The 17,471-nt window shown below is 42.9% G+C and overlaps 1 protein-coding gene across 3 annotated transcripts in view; it reads left to right on the plus strand.

Moving 5' to 3' along the window:
* The window catches only part of KDM1B (lysine demethylase 1B), an 821,676-nt gene extending 804,551 nt beyond the window's left edge, over positions 1–17,125 (plus strand). For all 3 annotated transcript variants that reach the window (XM_085607096.1, XM_085607097.1, XM_085607098.1), the window contains exon 21: positions 15,143–17,125. In XM_085607096.1, the coding sequence (XP_085463222.1) occupies positions 15,143–15,226 (84 nt within the window). In that variant the 3' untranslated portion in view covers positions 15,227–17,125. The remainder of the gene's footprint in view (positions 1–15,142) is intronic.
* Positions 17,126–17,471: the final 346 nt, after the last annotated feature.

A 17,471-nucleotide genomic window follows, 5' to 3' on the forward strand; every position in this document is an offset into this window, starting at 1 on the left:
CTAGGACTTGCTTGCCCCCCTGGGTATAATGTTTTTCACAAACCCCGTATATCAGGGAGAGGAGGAGGGTTGGGCGTAATCTTCAAAGATAAATGGAACTTCACCCCTCTTGAATTAGATGAGGCAGAAGGGTTCGAACTCCTGGGGTTTTCCTTAAGGGAAGCTCACGGTCATCTATTAACCGGTATGCTTTGCTACAGACCCCCCAGGAGGACCTAACTCTAAGTGCTCTGCCCTGATTGATGTGGTGTGTAACCTGGCCTTGACACACTCTAAACTGATCATCCTGGGTGATTTCAACTTGTGGGCTGATGGCCCGCTGGACACGGCGTTTAAGGAATTGTCGGAAGCTTGCACAAGCTTCGATATGCTCCAGTTGGTGTTGCAACCTAAGCACCAGGGTAGACATATATTAGATCTACTGTTTGCTAATTCCACATGGCTACAATTACAGATGTTCTACCACTGTGCTGGACTGATCATAGTCTGGTAAATTTTAGACTTACTCTGCCTAATGTGTGTTGTAAAATCTATCATCAGAGACAATATCGGCTGGGCAGAGAATGGGCCACATTGAGTAAGCTTAAAAATTCCTTGCATTGGAATGACTTAGACAGCCTGGACCCCAGTAGGTCGGTGGACTGGAATTACCAATTCCACTGTGTGCAGATCCGAGACAGGCTTGGTAAGCATATTCCTGCTAAGAAGCTAAAAAAGAGAGAGAAACCCTCATCCCCCTGGTTTGACGAGGAATTGCGAGCACTCAGGATGGGTTGTAAAGTGGCCGAAAAAGCCTGGAGAAAAGGATATAGTGATTCAGATAAAAATGCTTTTAAGAATCAACTTAATCTGTACAAAAACACTATAGCGAAAACTAAAGCTGAGTATTTTGCTAATACCATTCTTCTAGCAGCTAATAGCACCAAAGCTATATTCAGCTTAGTAAAGAGTCTGTCTAAACCTGACTGTGCTAATAACAAAATTCCTGTTACTCATGCTTTATGCGACGAGTTAACTTCCTATCTGGAGGATAAAATCGACAAGATAGTTGGGGATTTTGATCCACCTACAGCGGTGGAAGAACCTGATCCTCAGCTGTCCAATGCTGAGCAGTGTTCTCTGCCATCACCAGACTCTAATCCCAGCTACCCTACCATTTTTAAACACTGCCAGCATACTCTGGATTGCTTTCGCATTCCGGACGAGGAAACATTTGATACCTTAGCCAGGGGTGTCTCCTCTGGGTCCCCCTGGAACCCCTTCCCCACAGAATCTGGAAGGAATACGGGGCTGAGCTCTTATTTACGACAGATCTGTGGTCCATCCTTGAGTACTGGGGAGGTCCCTAAAAACTGGAAGGAAGCAGTTGTGACCCCTCTTCTAAGAAAAAACACGCTTGACCCCGGGTGTGTGGCCAATTTCTTTATTGACATATCCTGTTAAAATTCTGGAACGCATCGTCAGTAAGTCTCTATCCCAGTATCTTGAGGAGTATTCGCTCCTTGACGAGATGCAATTTGGCTTTCGGCCCAAGCACGGTACTGAAACAGAACTTGTTACCGTGCTTGATGATATGAGGATGCGGGCGGACAGTGGCCAGTCAGTGATCTTGGTGCTGTTGGACATGTCAGCGGCTTTTGACACTGTAAACCACGGTATACTGTTGGAGAGACTTAAAGACCAGGGTGTGACCGGTCACGCCCTTGACTGGCTTTGTTCTTATCTAACAGACAGGACACAGACAGTGTGCCTTCAGCCGTTCTCCGGTAACAAGTCTTCCTTACGACAGGGGGTCCTGCAGGGCTCATGGATTAGTCCTGGGCTCTTTAACATCTATTTGCAGCCTCTCATTCCGCTTATTAGATCTTTTGGAGTGGAGGTGGTGAATTACGCGGATGATACCCAGCTCGTGTTTTCTTTGGAAGGGAATGATTCCATTTCCTTGGAAAGATTTCACGAGTGTATGACTAGCACCACGAAGTGGCTTAAGAAGAACTGGTTACAATTTAACAGCTCTAAAACGGAAGTGGTCCTGTGTTCTTCCAGAAGATCTGATCAGCCTGTTTTACCCATCTTTCAGCTGTCTCCTACTGGCGCACCTATTACTCCTTCTAGCACAGTACGCAATCTGGGGGTGATGGTGGATCAGGATCTCCAACTGAATTCTCAGGTTAACAAAACGGTTGACACTTGCTTCTCGCTAATCCGAGTGCTGAGAAAGATCCTTCCTTTTTTGCCTAACTCTGCTAGAACGCAGGTTGTGAGATGCGTAATTCTCAGCAGACTTGATTACTGCAACTCTCTATATCTGGGTGCGCTTAACACCCTTATCGCGAAGCTGTACAGAATACAGGCCATTGCAGCGAAACTCGCTTTAAATAGGCAGCGAGGGACCTCAACCACATTAGCCTTGCGAGATTTGCATTGGCTGCCGATCCACCAGCTAATTCAATTCAAAGCTCTATGCACTGTCTTTAGGGAAGCTTATGGAATGGGCCCTAAGAACCTGCAAAGAAAATTCAGCTGGTATTCTCCAACTAGAAACCTTCGTTCTGCTTCTGCATTTCTGATGAATGTAGTCAAGTTCAGGCGGTCCAGAACAGGTGGCAGATCCTTCTCTGCCGCTGCTTCTCAGCTATGGAACACTCCCCCTTTGGATCTACATCAGGTCCAAAGTCTTATGGATTTCAGGAAAAAGTTGAAAACGTTTTTATTCCCTAGGCTGGAGTAATTTTTCCTTCTGATAGTATCTCTCTTTTCTTCCCTTCCTGTGTCACACCTCGGCTGCCCCTATTAACTTCTGGTGGGGACTCTCCTTTTTAAGCGCCAGGATACCCGTCGGGTGATAGAGCGCTATATAAGCACCTCATTACATTACATTACAATAAATAAATTTGCCTTTAAATGTTCTAATTATCTTGTCACATTTGCTGGTATTCAAAGTCAGAATTCGAATTTCAGGGTATGTCGGTATTGGTGTTTACAAACTCCTCTCACTTTGCAGTCAGAAAAAGAAAAGTAAAGTTAATTATGTGACAATCTTGCTGGAGTACAGGGGAGGGAAATGAAAGCTGTAGGATTTCATTTTTGTAACACAATCAACTGTAAATATCTGTAAATAAACTGTACACAGTCAGCAGCTAGTAAAAATTATTATTTTTTTTTTAATTCTACATGCGATGCGCACAAAGATTTAAATAAGATTTAAACCAATGACTACACGTTACTTGGTTGTGCACAAATGAAAAATATTCATTGAAACCAGATTCCCACACATTATCATTTGTCTGCAATATAGTTTTATCAGTAAAACTGTATGTCTGTGCAAATTTAGTGGCCATTTGAATGGAAAATGTGCTGTTTGTAAATGACCGAGCACTACCACACGGTGCTATAGTAGTTTCATAAAAAACATAGAAGTGGGAGCTCATCAACCTTCTGTATGTTACACTCCATTTTGTCTATGTATCCCACTGCATAATGTCTGAAGCATATGTTTAATATAAAAAAAAAATCAAGACAAATAAATAAATCGCCCGCCTCATGTCCATAAAAGCTAGGTAGGTCACATTTTGTCAGCCTAAAAATTAGGTTGTGGTTCTAAAAGGTTTGGGAAGTACTGATGTAGAGTACCTGTACTGTGGTTGGAATTTCGAGAGATCCCGCTTCACAATGTAGCAATGGATGTGTAAGGTCCATATGGCGGATGGACTCGGGGAAAGATCTATGCAGTAGTGCTAATAGATTATTTCTCAAAGTCAGCAGAGTTAAACTGGATCTGAAATCACAATTCAGAGTCTATAAGTGAGTTTTTAAAGGAGCTTTTTCACAAAAGGGGGAATTCTCTGCTGTATTAGACCTGACAATGGCATACAGCTCGTATCTAAGAAGCTTGGTAAGTTCTTGGACGATTTAGGGGTGAATCACAAACAAACAACATTGTACGCTTTCAATATCAATGGTTTGGTTGAGAGGATCAACAGGTTGGTGGTGGAGGCTGTACAACCAGTTTGAGGACTTGTTTAAGTGTTCAGGGACACATCAACGAATTAATAAAGTCTTATATCACTGCTCATAATAACGTGGGGTTTTTGTCATTCTTTTTGCTGAAAGAGAGGAATATGAGAACTATTTTAAATTCTGAATGGTTGTGTGGTAATTGTGATCCATTCTTAGGTAAAGATGTGTACAAAGAGGCCAAAAAACGTGAACAAGGAAATTGATATGATTTAATCAAGTAAAGTTTTGGAATATTGTGACAGTTTTCTTGTAGACTAGGTTGAAGGAAACACATTTAGTTAGAAAGCGAGGATCTACATTTTCAAGTGTGTCTGCATTTGGGAAAACCTCTGCACTTTTCAACAGTGGTACAAGGTGGTATTTATGAAGTATTGTTAAATTCAATGGTAACTGAGGATTGTCAGCATGCTTATTTATGGAGCTCTCCGGACTTAGGAGCTCCAACGCATAAGCATAATGCTCTGGAAAAATCTAGTGCTTCAAGGGATACAGAAGTGAATCATCAAGTAGAACTAGAAGAGACAGCAAGCGAAATTTGTCCTTGAAGCTCTGGAAGTAGAATTTAACTTCCAAGAACATCTGATATTTTGTAATGTCAGGACTGTGATATGGCTTTTATTTTTTCCTGTGGGTGTTTTTTGTTAAAGAGAGGAGATGTGCGGTAGTTATAATAGTTCACCGTTGTTCCGTGTTTTGCTAGTCTTCGGGTATGTCCTATTCCACACATGTCCCACATCTGTATACATTTCACATTCCTTTCCTGATCAAGTTCTCTGTCTCTGATTTGCTTTTATCTCTGTGTTCCTACTATTGTCTTTAATAATGAGTTCTATTTTCAGAGTCTCTTGCCAGCTGCAGAGCATGCAGAAGTGCAGTGTGTAGGCCCTTCAAATAAAACTTGTTTCTTCCGCTTTGCTGTATGTGATTTTGAAACCTCAACACAGTGTGGTTATACCACAGATGCATGACCTAGTGTAGTCAACGAGATCTGAATTTAATTAATTAATGCTGAATTTCAGCAATAGCGTTTGTGTAGTTATAGTTAAGTCAATTTCCACCTGAAAAGACATTTTATTAATGAATGTGCCAATGTTTGACAAATTTGTATGAAATGCTCCAAGAAAAAAAAGTTCATCTGATTTGGAATCGGCATAGCAAATTTTGTGCATATCGGTCAAGTTGCGGCCAAAACAGAGAGAGGGGGGGGGGGGTCCATAAAAGAAACATTTTCCATTTTAATTCCTTTAGGATTCTTTGCACTCCAATACAGAAATAACAGGTGAATGGAATTAGACCAAATTTGGCATGAACATAGAACATTACTAAAGGAAGTGTCTGTGCTTTTGTAAACCCTTCCATTTGTTTTCAAGTTTTCAAGAAATTTGCATTTGAAAAAGGCATGTGCACAGGTTGGAGAGGTGTCTAGTGACGCCAGATTCAAACTGGCGCAATTTTATGTGCTTCATCGCATTTATCTTACACCTACCAGATTGCATCTCATCTTCCCCTTAGGCCTGATGAGCGCTCCAAATGCAAGGCAAAACAGGCGGATTTCCTGCATATGGTCGTAGGAGAGGGCCCCTTTTCCCCATGGTTCCCCCTCTTTTTGCCACTGGTAGTGATGTTTTTCGACTGATGTGCACTGGGTCCCTGCTAATCAGGCACCAGTGCTCTTTCACTAAAAATAAGGCAAACTGGTATAATTGTGTTACAATTGACACACACTTTAGCACCCCTGTAAGTCTATAGTAAATGGTACCTCTGGTACCTAGGGCATGGGTACTAAAGAGGGTCTCTAAGGACTGTGCATGTATTATGCCACCCTAATGAGACTTCAATACAAATTGCATGCAGGCTTCCATTGAAGGCTGTGAGACATGGTGCAAACTATGTATGAAAACACAATATGGCTCACTCACTGTGTGTCATGCCTTGGTCACTGTTTATCATTTATCTCAGTCACCCCTACAGCAGCTCTTATAGCCCTAAGGAAGGGAGCATTATTTTACATGTGAGGGCATATCTGCATGAGCAGTTATGCCCCTGTGCTGTCTTGTTCAATTGCTAGATTGTACAAGTGAACAGGGAAGCCACCTTAAGTATATGTATTGGGCACTGGTCATTACGAGTTCCCCAGCTACTTGATGGCTTTACTGAAACCTATAGTGTTTTGTATCAAACACCTTGTCTTAATAAATCTGTACTGTTACCACCATCATCTTTTTTGGGGTGGTATTGGATACTGTGGGACATGGTTATGCCCACTTCCCACAGGTAGTGGTCATATATGGGGTGTAGTGACCCTAGCGGTGAGTAGCCCATTGGCTACTAGCGGTCACCCCCTTAATGCCCCTACATTTAGTATTTAGGTGGACCCCTGACACCAGGAACGCAGATGCGTCTGCCCGAAGGAAGATGAAGGACAAAGAGCCAAAGCGACACTATCTTGTGCCTGGCCATTCTAGTGCTTTGTAACTGATCAGGAGGAGCTTTCCCCGATATATAGATGGCCGCAGCGCGGACGTGCCGCCCCTAAGGCAAGCCCTGTTACCTAAGAAGGGTATACCCAAAATTAGTCTCTGGGACCTGGGTGCAAGACAATACGTAGGGGCAATGGTCCCAGAAAGCAACCATACACTGTAAGCAAATTCAAAACAAATATTCAAAACAGAACATAAAACACAGGGTATTTTGTTATACTCCGTGTTTAATTCACACTGAGCAATGTTCTCTTAATGAAAATATTTACATATTATTATATGCGACATTGTCCCTAAGCGGGAGCATGGTGAGGGACGGGAGAGGGGAGGGTCGGGTATTGGTGCTTCAGTGAGGGTAGGGAAGTGATTGAAGTATAGAAGTGCCTATCAAAAACAATGGGTTATTTAAGATACATGTGGCTCATTCCTTGAGCCAATCAATCTCCATTTCAATAGAAACAATATAAAGCCATGTTTACAACAGTTGCACAGTATGAAATATCTGTTGATTGCTGGCTTGTACAGTAGAATGTCGACGTTTCGACCCTATGGAACTGTAGGTTGTTGCATCCCTTACGTCAAGGTCTTCTTCAGGACAAACGAGTGGGGATGGGGGAGAGTGTGATCTAAAAAAGTACATGAAGATAGCCTTAGAAACATAATTTGTGTAGAGCGAAGTTAAGTTGCTCCAAACTGGGATTTAAATCTAATATTACCATAAAGCCTCTGCCCGCAGGCTAGGGGCGTGGAGGGCACGCTGGCTCCTGTGGCGAGAGAGTGACCAAGGCACCTAAAAGGATTAAGGTGCAGGGTCAGTGGGGACCGAACAATCGTGTCATGAATTAATAAAAACAAACAAAGCACAGGGACTCTTGATAGCTTTAACTTGTATGTCAAGTTGTGCTGAGGAAAGGAAGGGTCTGTAACAATGGATAGACAGGATCACTACTTAGTAGAACTGATCGAATTACCACCACCTTAGTACAATTATGTTCGAAACATAAATGCGAATGAAAGTATGCGCGAAAAAAAAACCAAAAGGGGCAAATATCTAGGTGCTCGGTAACTGAATTGAGTCCAGAAGTATCTGAAAGTCAAGGGAATGGAAATATATTTAGAAGAGAGCAGTGGCAGCGCGTAATTACAGAAAAGTAGCAGCTGCTAATGTGGCATGTCAGGGCAAGGGAAATTACCTGATTATTGGAAACGGGCCTCTCGGCTCCAAAACATCTTTCAGTCAAGAAAACAAATACAACCGGGGGAAAGGGAATCAGTCAGAGCAAAAGCCTCACATTAAAATAAAATGTTGCTTGAAAAGGATAAATGTGGCGCCAGACAGAGACTCACCTCGCCTCTTGATGAAAGCCTCCGTTCGAATAGGGCGAACCGGAAGGCTGGGGAACAGCTGATTAAATAAAGCTGTCACTTCCACGTGTCAATGGCGAGTGAGCAGGCGCTAAATGTCTTGCAGCTTGCAGGGAGACGGGTAGAGTCAGAAAGGAAAGACTACCGTCATGATGTTAGAAAAAAATGAATTGTCACAAAATAGGAGAAATGGAGTGTGAAAGTACTGCTGGAAAATGCACTCAAGGTTAAAATAAAGACAGAAGCAGCGCTAACGCAGATCGCTTGAATAAATAGTATTGACATTCATTTGATTAAGTAATGTCATCGTGGAGAGGTATAGAGATTGGTATAGGGCCTATTGTACTAATTAGTTTGCGTATTTTACAGACATTAGAAATAACTACATCTGCGCCCTACCATTGATTATTAATGTCAGAGTAGAGATGGTCATTAGTAAAAAATCCAGAAGCAGAACAACCTCCCCAAACCCCTGGAGGTCTGCCCAGCACTTTATCGACCCAGCAACATCTTCCTTGAGTGAAGAGCGACTTCCCTGCACCAGCAGGCACCGACTGCATCTGCCTGGTAGAGCGTTATGTCAACCCCAGAACCCACCGAGAGAGCAGTACCTCAGAAGAGGAACTTTGAAGCTCCCAGAAGTCAGATTTGTCTCCCCGCCAAGTTGGGAGACCCTCAGAAGCCCCCCTGCACCAATACCCATGGTACCAGAACCAGTTGCAAGCATAGAGGCTTGTTTGTGTTCAGTCGGAACACCACCATTGCCAAAACTTACCTGCATGTGGAGGAATGGGAGAGAAGGCGGGGAACATGGTGGCCACGAGGTAAACAGTCGCGGACCGCCGGAAAGGAGATGCGGGCTTAGATCGACTTAGTTCGATTTTGTGCGATCGCAGACTGCCAGAACCCCCAGAATTAGGAAACCTGTCCTTGAATAATGAATTAATGGAGCTGAAAAAGGAGCTCAGAGGCCGGTTCGAGGTGTTGGAGGCCAATCAGGCAGATATACAGGCATCATGTTCAGCGCTAACTAAAAAACTGGATGAAGTGGCCATTCCAACAGGTAACCTTGAAGAGGAAGCCAGCTCTATGAAGAACGACATTCTGAAGAATACAAAGGGAGTAGAGACTCTGAGAAAAGAGAATGCAAGCCTCAGAGACAACCTCGAGAAGTTAGAAAATCATGCCCGGGGGAATAATTTGAGGATCTTAAATATCCCGGAGGCAGAAGAGGGTTCAAATCTTAAAGAATTCATGGTAAAATTACTATCGGAGACAGTCCTGAAGGATAGACCGGACATAGACCTGAATAGAGAAATACAGAGGGTTCATCGAGACCCCTTTAAGAAGTACCCTCACCGTCTTAAGCCAAGGAAGATTCTCATTAACTTTCTCTCCTACACGGTAAAAGATGTTATTCTGTCATCTGCATTGAAAAATGACCCCTATGCAGTTCGAGATACCCAGTTCATCATTAGATCAGATATATGCCATGCAACCGCCCAGAAACAGTGGGAGCTGGGTAACAAAATAGGTGAGCGGAATAATTTGGGGGCCAAAGCTCAACTAAAATTCCCTGCCACGTTAAGGGTAATGTGGAATAACCAAATGAGCAATATACGGATAGTAGAGGAAGCTGACAGATTAATAAATGCTATTAGGGGAGGAGAGACATCGAGTTGATAAACTTGCCAATCTGGAGAATATCTCCTCTTCTTTCTCTTTCTAGGATTTCATATACGCATAAAATAATATGATAGGGGATAAAGAATAATAAAAAATTTAAAAAGGCAAATAAATCAGGGCCAGAGTTTTACATTTAAATGCAAATAAAACACACCTAATATGACAGGTACATAAATGTAAATGTAAATTGATACTTGTATAGTGCACTACTCACCCGCAAGGGTCTCAATGCGCTTGTACGAAAACCGCTGTGGAACCCATCCTGGCTTTCCCTGTGAGGCATCCACTCCTGGGCACCCCCAAGGTGGAGGCCAGGCATCCTTAGCGTTGTGGGGGCCGTTGTGGAGATTAAGCAAGCTATTGCCCAGAGTTGCAGAGTGGGACTCCGTGATTGGAATGGCACCGAGGCGAGAATTATCAGGTCCGTGGAATTTTGAGCCCAAGACCCGCCGAGGCGGGGAATTGAACCCTGGTCCCGGGCTAGAACTCTGCATCAGGGTCTGCCGCTCTAATCATTGAGCCACACTTCTCCACATAATCATCACTTTGGAAGTTGAGGGGGGAGGGGATGGGGCGGCACAAAAACTTCATTTTTTCTTTTAGACTGAGTACCTCCTTCCGACGGTTCGAATGTAGGGCTTTATGCCTGAAAGTTTGGGGAGGGTTCCCAGGGGGGGGGGGGGGGGGGGGGGTTCCAGGTTACACAGGGTGGGGAGCAGTGGGAAAAAATAAAAAATAAGTCCTCATTAGACAGAGTTGATATAACATATAGCTTATATGGGTCCGATTGGATGTTGAGAAACCGGAAGATTCTTTGGTACAAGGGGTACCGTTACAGGAAATAATGGCAGGAGGGGCCAATGAAATAAAAATCATAACATGGAATGTGAATGGTTTAAGATAAAAAAAAAGACAGAGGGTGGTATTGGGACACTTAGACGCTTCAAGAGCCCAAGTATATATTATACAGGAAACTCATATTACAGCAGATGAGAGTAGAGGGGTGTTCTCTAAATATAATTGGATAGAAAGCTATGCTTCATCTAACCAACTGGACTATACAAAAGGAGTTGCTATAATTGTGAGGAAAGGATCAGGGGTGGAATTGATGACATCTAGTACTGATGATTCCGGAAGATGGGTGATGGCCACGCTTAGATGCTCAGGTATAGAGTTTATATGTGTTGGTTTCTACGGCCCAAATACGGACGACCCCCAATATTTAGTGGACCTGCATATGAGGTTGGTAGAGAAATCATCCCCATAGTAATAGGAGGAGACTTCAATACATTATTAGACCCAATAGCAGACAGATCAAAGAGCAGGAGGGGGGCACAGGCCCAAGCACTGAAAACAAGACAGGCTCTAAAACATATGCTTTCAGAGTTAGGAATGGTGTATGCCTGGAGACATTTAAGGAAGGGTAAAAGGGCTTACACTTTCCATAGTAAGAAGTACCATTCTTTTTCCCGGCTAGATTACATATTGGTTGATAGAGAATGGGCAGGGAAAATAAAGGACGCCTGTATATCTCCAGGGCATATATCGGACCATAGAATGGTCTGTATTACACTGGGGGGGATCACTGTAAGGAAATCTGGCAGATGGACCCTGAAGAGAGCAATTTTATTAGATCCTAGAGTTGCTTCCACTTTGAAGGAAAAAACGGTGGAATTCTTTATTATTAATGTCAATTCAGCGCCAGTAAGCATTGTATGGGATACTTACAAGGCTTATGTCAGAGGGGTATTGATAAATCTTGCTGCATATAAGAACAAAGAGGAACGAGTTGAATTACAAAATTTGAAGGAGGAGATAGGGATTTTGGAAAGGACATTGCAGCAAGATACATATCCCGATAAGGAGGCAGTAAAAAAAGCTAGATTGAGCTATAGGCTGAAATTGGGAAATAAGAGCAGGGAATGGTGGGAGGCAAGTTTTAAGCAACACTTTGAATATGGGGAAAAAGCAGGGGTTCTCTTAGCTTGGAAGGCGAGGGCAGATAGGGAAAGAAACCATATTAAAGAGATGCTCATAACTCCTGAGGGGGATGTATTCAATAATGAGGAGTTAATACAGGAAAGAATGATAACTCTTTTTGCAGAACTTTATTCACAGTCAGAAAGACCCGATGCAGAGGCTTTAAAGAGCTGGCTGAGTAACATTGGCCTCCCGGCTGTAACAGCAGAAGGGAGGGATAGGTTGAATTCCCCGTTTTCGGAGGTTGAAATAAGAGAACAATTAAAGAATATGAAGAACGGTAAGGCGGCAGGCCCCAACTCAGTTTCGGCTGAGGTTTATAAGTTATTATCAAAAGAGATAGTTCCAGAGTTAATGTCTCTTCTCAATGCTATATATAAGGAGGGGGAGAAAATTCCAAACTCTTGGAATGAGGCTATCATTATGTTAATCCTAAAACCTTCAAAGGACCCGAAAAATCCTGACTCATATCGTCCTATATCTTTATTAAATGTGGACCTAAAAATATACACTGGTATATTGGCGGGGAGATTAGCTAAGGAGGCAACACAACTGATACACCCTGGTCAGAAAGGATTTGTCCCTAAGAGACAGATACAAGATCTAACACTCACATTAATAGGAACAATAGATTTAGAGGTCGAAAGATCGATCCCTTTGGCGGTGATCACAATAGACGCCGCCAAAGCGTTTGATCGGGTAGGCCGGGCATTTCTGTGGGCCGTTTTAGACATAATGGGATTTAGCTCTAACTTCATCAGTGCAGTACAAAAACTGTACGAGCACCCTACGGCGAAAAGAGAAGATTGATGAGATCCCCCTGGTAAACTTGAAGCGTGTTATGAAGGAAATAGATAGGAATTTGGATAGGTGGAAAAATCTACCACTGTCTATATATGGGAGGGTAAATTTGATTAAAATGTCAGTTTTACCAAAGTTAACCTACCTTTTTAGGTCTCGACCTTGCTATCTCGTAAGCGATCGCAAAGCGAGACTATAGAAAGCGGGTTTGAAAAGTGCTCCCAAAAAGCGGATTGCATTGCTAGCACGCGCACAATCACGCGCATCGTGCCGCCATGCAATCCGCCTTTTGGGAGCACTTCAAAGGGTCCGCTCCCCCGCCCCCGCCAAGCGCGCGCGCCACGCTCAGCTTTTTGGGAGCACTTCAAAGGGTCCGCTCCCCCGCCCCCGCCAAGCACGCGCGCCACGCTCCGCCGGGCTTCTCTTGTTAACAACGCTGCATACCGTGCTTTCACTTCATTGTATCGGACGCGCTCCATGTCCTCTGATACTGCTGTGGCCCCGGCACCACATGACACCCCCTGACCCCGCCCCCACTAATCACAAACAGCAGTGCCACTGGTTGCAAACGCCATAGCGTCGGAAGCGGCAAAGTCACTGGCACTGAATCACATAAATGCCCTTTGAATGCAGCATATGCTCGCGAAGAAGCATTTCTTCAGCTTATTTACGATTGCTACTTTCTGCCGCTGCTTGCATTTATTGTCCTTACCTTTCCTAGCGTTGGGCGTCTTTTGATAGGAGTCGCGCATGTTTAGGCGTCTTTCCAAACCTATTCCTGCATGCTTTGGATTCGATGCCTGGCGGGGACACAAACATAAACGGCACGCACACAGGTTCTCGCAAATAATTGCTGTTTCAATGTAATTCAACTTGATAGCTGAGTTGTATTATATGCGTGAAATGTGCACATTTGATTGCACTGGTGAAATGGCAAATTCATTAACTTGTAACATTGTTCTTTCACTTTTGACGTGAACATTGTCCGGTTAATGACTTCATTTAAAAGGGCGTTGTGTCTCCTGGAGGCGGGGTGATTACAGTGTGGAAGGAGTGAAGTTTGAGGTGAAAGGGCCGCCCATGCTGGAAACTGTTAACATTTATACGCCTCAACACAGGCGCGCTACACCTTCACTGCGTTCTGCAGCCTCTTTCCATTTTTCGGCAGCAGGCAGTGGGAATGTCCAAACAGTGCAGGCTGGGGCTGCTACTGCTCATTTAATCATGAAGATGTCATTTGGCACCTTGCGTGATAAAGTGCAGGAGCCCTCGAGAGAAAATAAACACGCTTCTGCAATGCAATCGGTTTCGCATTTGAGAGCATTTGAGCTATTGACATTGTAAATAACAATGCATTTCATTTATGGGTTTCAGAAACCTGTAATAATAAAAGACATTGTCATTTACGATGCCAATAGGTCAAAGTTTTAACAATGCGAGACCTATTGCATTGCAAATGCTTGTTAACTGTATACCACTCAGCTTCCCAAAAGAGGAAATAACGAAAATCCAAGGAAAGATTTCTAGATTTATTTGGGCTTCCCGGGAGATCCGTCTGTCTTGAAAAAAACTCAGAACATGTCTTAAAAAAGGGGAACTGGCATTGCCAGACATTAGGCTTTATTGCATGGCCTTTCAATCGAAGAACTTTCGTATGCTGGTAGGAGAACCTGAGAGTACTACGTGGTGCTTAATCTTGAGTGAGATGACCTTTTCTAAATTGGTCTCAAGTTTCTTCTTGAGCGTGTGTCTCATTTATTGACTCCGTGTGTACAGTAAATGTTTAACTAGTCTCTGATAAGCCTAAACTGCTCGCCCACACTACCAAAAAGAGAGAATTTGGGATTATTAATTTAAACCTTGTAAGCTAATAAGGGTTTTCTGGGCTTTCTACATAGTGTAATTCATTGTGATACACTACATAAAAAGCCAGTCTCCTGCAATTGCATGAAACTTTCCGGAGGTGGCGACCTATTGGAGGGATGTTACTGCTCAACTGCAGGACGTATGGAGGATCCGCTTGGAGCCCTTAGTCAAACCAGTATATTTCGGGAATTGTCCCCATCCCAAGGGACAGTAAAAAGCATTTTGTTCAGTTGGGATTCCTTTTGGCAAAACAGAGCACTGCCATCCAGTGGATTGCGAATGTGGGGCCATCACACAATGCATGATTGAAAGACTTGGAGGAATGTGCGCTGGCGTAGGAACAGAGAATGAGAGAAGTGAAAACTAATGAAAAGGTAGAGGATAACTGTTTAGTGTGGCTGATTTGTTGCGGAGTTTGGTAGACCCAGCACTAGGGGCCATTGCCCTTCAAGGGGGAATCGGTGCATCAGTGTTCGGATGGTAATCGGGCTCCCCACCCCCTGTATTTGCTCCCAGCGATACCCGTGCATGTTGTGGGCGAGCTCCATCTCTTGGGGGTAGATGCACGGGTGTCTCTCTCAGGTAGGGAGGCCCCAAATAGGGGTCCATGGCATGTAAGGCACAGGCTCTGTGTTCAACCCCCGCAGCACACGTCCTGTAGCGAGCCAGGTAGCCTTGCCATCCCCACTGCATACAGCCAAATGCGATGTGCTGCAGTCTAGAGATTGCCACAGGTGCAGAGGTTGGCCGCCTATGGTGGCTTGCCACTGTGCATGTGGTATATATGACCAAAAACACACATTCAATTACAAAAACAAGGGTAAAAGTGAAGTTGTGGTTAGGTTTGGTTATAATACTTTGACATATGTTCAGTTTATTTTGAAAAGTGAACTCTTGTTTGCTTTTTCCTTGTAACATATATATTTGTTTATGTTTTTTTACAGGCTACAAATAGACACTTCCCACAGACCGTCACAGGAGCTTACCTAAGCGGTGTGCGTGAAGCAAGCAAGATAGCAGCATTTTGATTTCATGAAATCTGCAATGTCATCAGTTTCTCTGGTGGATCCGAGTTTTCCTTCAAACTTGGAGAGCGCACCAAGTCTATTATTGATTGTTAGACAGGCACTTAACCATATTTGAAAAGGGAAACAAGTGGAATCTTGTGAACTTAACGCTCTCGAGAGTTTGCCCAATGATTCTTCACAGCCTGTATTAGGTGGTTACCTGAAACGAACACATTAATTGCTAAAATAGCCGCTGCAAATCAAAGGGCTTATTTATGAAGAGGTCGGAAGTATGCAGGCGTCTGTTATTGACATTGAAAGCCCCCAAACGAAATATTAATTCTTAAGAACATTAATAGCCATGAAACTGTTATTTTTCCTATGTCAGTAAAATAACATGGCAGGGAGGTGCTGGGCCTTTAGGACGTTCTTATAAAGGTTTCTTTTTAGGTTTTGACTATTTTTAATGTTGAGTAACTTGATACTCTAAACGTTAAAAAAAATGTCCTTAGTGTATGTTCAAGAAGGACAATTTTACTTGAGCAGCTGCAGGTTTGCATTTTATGTGAAAATGTGGATATTTGACTAGCTTCAAATTACTTTCTCAAACAGTAATAGCACATTACAGAGGCATGCTCATGGTTGAGTCAAAATTGAAAGTATTTCTTTTTTGTGTTTTTCGGTCAGGGAGAAAGTATATCTGTGCCCAAAGACTAGCTGTGATTTGGTGGCATAGTTTGTTGTTTGCATCCTGTAACTGCCTTGTTTTAATATGTCGGTGTGACATCAGAAGTAGTGGTCTTCAGGGCATGCTTTCAACAATGATGTTAATTTCTGGCTCTATCAAAACTCCTTTAGTAGTGCAAGCTCTGAAGAAGTGCAGGCTGAGGTAGCTCTCGACTTTGGCAGTTTATTGATTTTGCTGGTCTCGATATACCCTCTGACTAAGACCTCGGTTACAAATGCTCCGTAAAAATTCCTGTTATTTTCTCACCCTTGAACTACCATTACCGAGGGTCTCAATTTTTGCGGGGAAATAACACGAATTTACGTTTTGAGAAATAACCTGCAGGAATCCATTTTTGGTGGTTACTTTTTTTTTAGGGTAAGCAACAATTTCAAAAGCATAGGAGCCAGAAATCTAAATCATTCAGCGGTTTTATCCTTTTAAAAACCAAGGAATACTAATGTTTATGACAATGTTTAATTGTTGATATTTATTTGTTCTGTCCGTTTTCTTCTGAGGGTGTTAAAAGCGACTGTTCACCTGTCTTGGAATACCATTTGCATCTTCGTTTTCGGAGTCATAATTGCAAGCAACCCCCTGTTTCAATTTGAGTATCTGTGGTGCCAAAAAAAAGGCTGCACTTTGTACAAATTTGTATCAACTTTTGTCTCTCTGTAGCCAATACAATCACACAGGGCAGGAATTAGCACGTGTATAACCTGGAACTGCTCAGGGTGGGACATAGTTAAGATTTTGTAGTTTTGAGGAATATTTGTACCAGACAGTGTGCAACATTTTAATAAGTCACAGAACTGTTGAAGTTTCTGTTTCGCTGGATCATCATCTCCTATAAATTATTAAATCCTGTTTTCGTGTGTTTTAAATAACATTACAAGGAATATAGATGGTATGTCTGTTCCGAGGTAGATTCCTTTGTTATTGGTCCCAGAGTTTTCCCCCTTCTTTAAAGGCTGTTTACCACAGGACTACTTTTTTCGTATACATGTTCATTGTGTGTGTGTGTGTGTGTATAAACAAACATGTGTAAATAACTTGGAATACATATTCTGTTTGTTTTTTATATGAAATATCTGTTTATAAAGTATTAGCAAAATGCTTGACTGCTGAGCATTACCTTTTTAATTCAATAGTTTGTTTACTTCAAGACCACATAATAAAACTGGAATGATCCACTGGTTTACTGTTTATTGCTGTGCATGAAAGCTTTGTGACTATAATGTGCCCGGAAAGATGAGTCACGAAAAGTGATAAAAAGTTTGTTCACCTCAGCCACCAACACAGTTTCACCAATGGTACTCTTCCTGCTCCAGTCTCCCAGTTCTAGGTTCTGGAATACAGGATGTGATGCAAAATTGCTGCACAAATTACACATGTTCCTCTTTTACAAAAAATACCTAAAAACAAAGGAATAAAGAACAATGAACCCCTTCGGTGCTCATGACGGAACGGTTCCGTCATGAGCCACGGTTGAGCTGTGCTCATGACGGAACCGTTCCGTCATGACCACGCCCGCGCAAG

Source organism: Triturus cristatus, chromosome 5_2, assembly GCF_964204655.1.
Source record: "Triturus cristatus chromosome 5_2, aTriCri1.1, whole genome shotgun sequence".
NCBI lineage: Eukaryota > Metazoa > Chordata > Amphibia > Caudata > Salamandridae > Triturus > Triturus cristatus.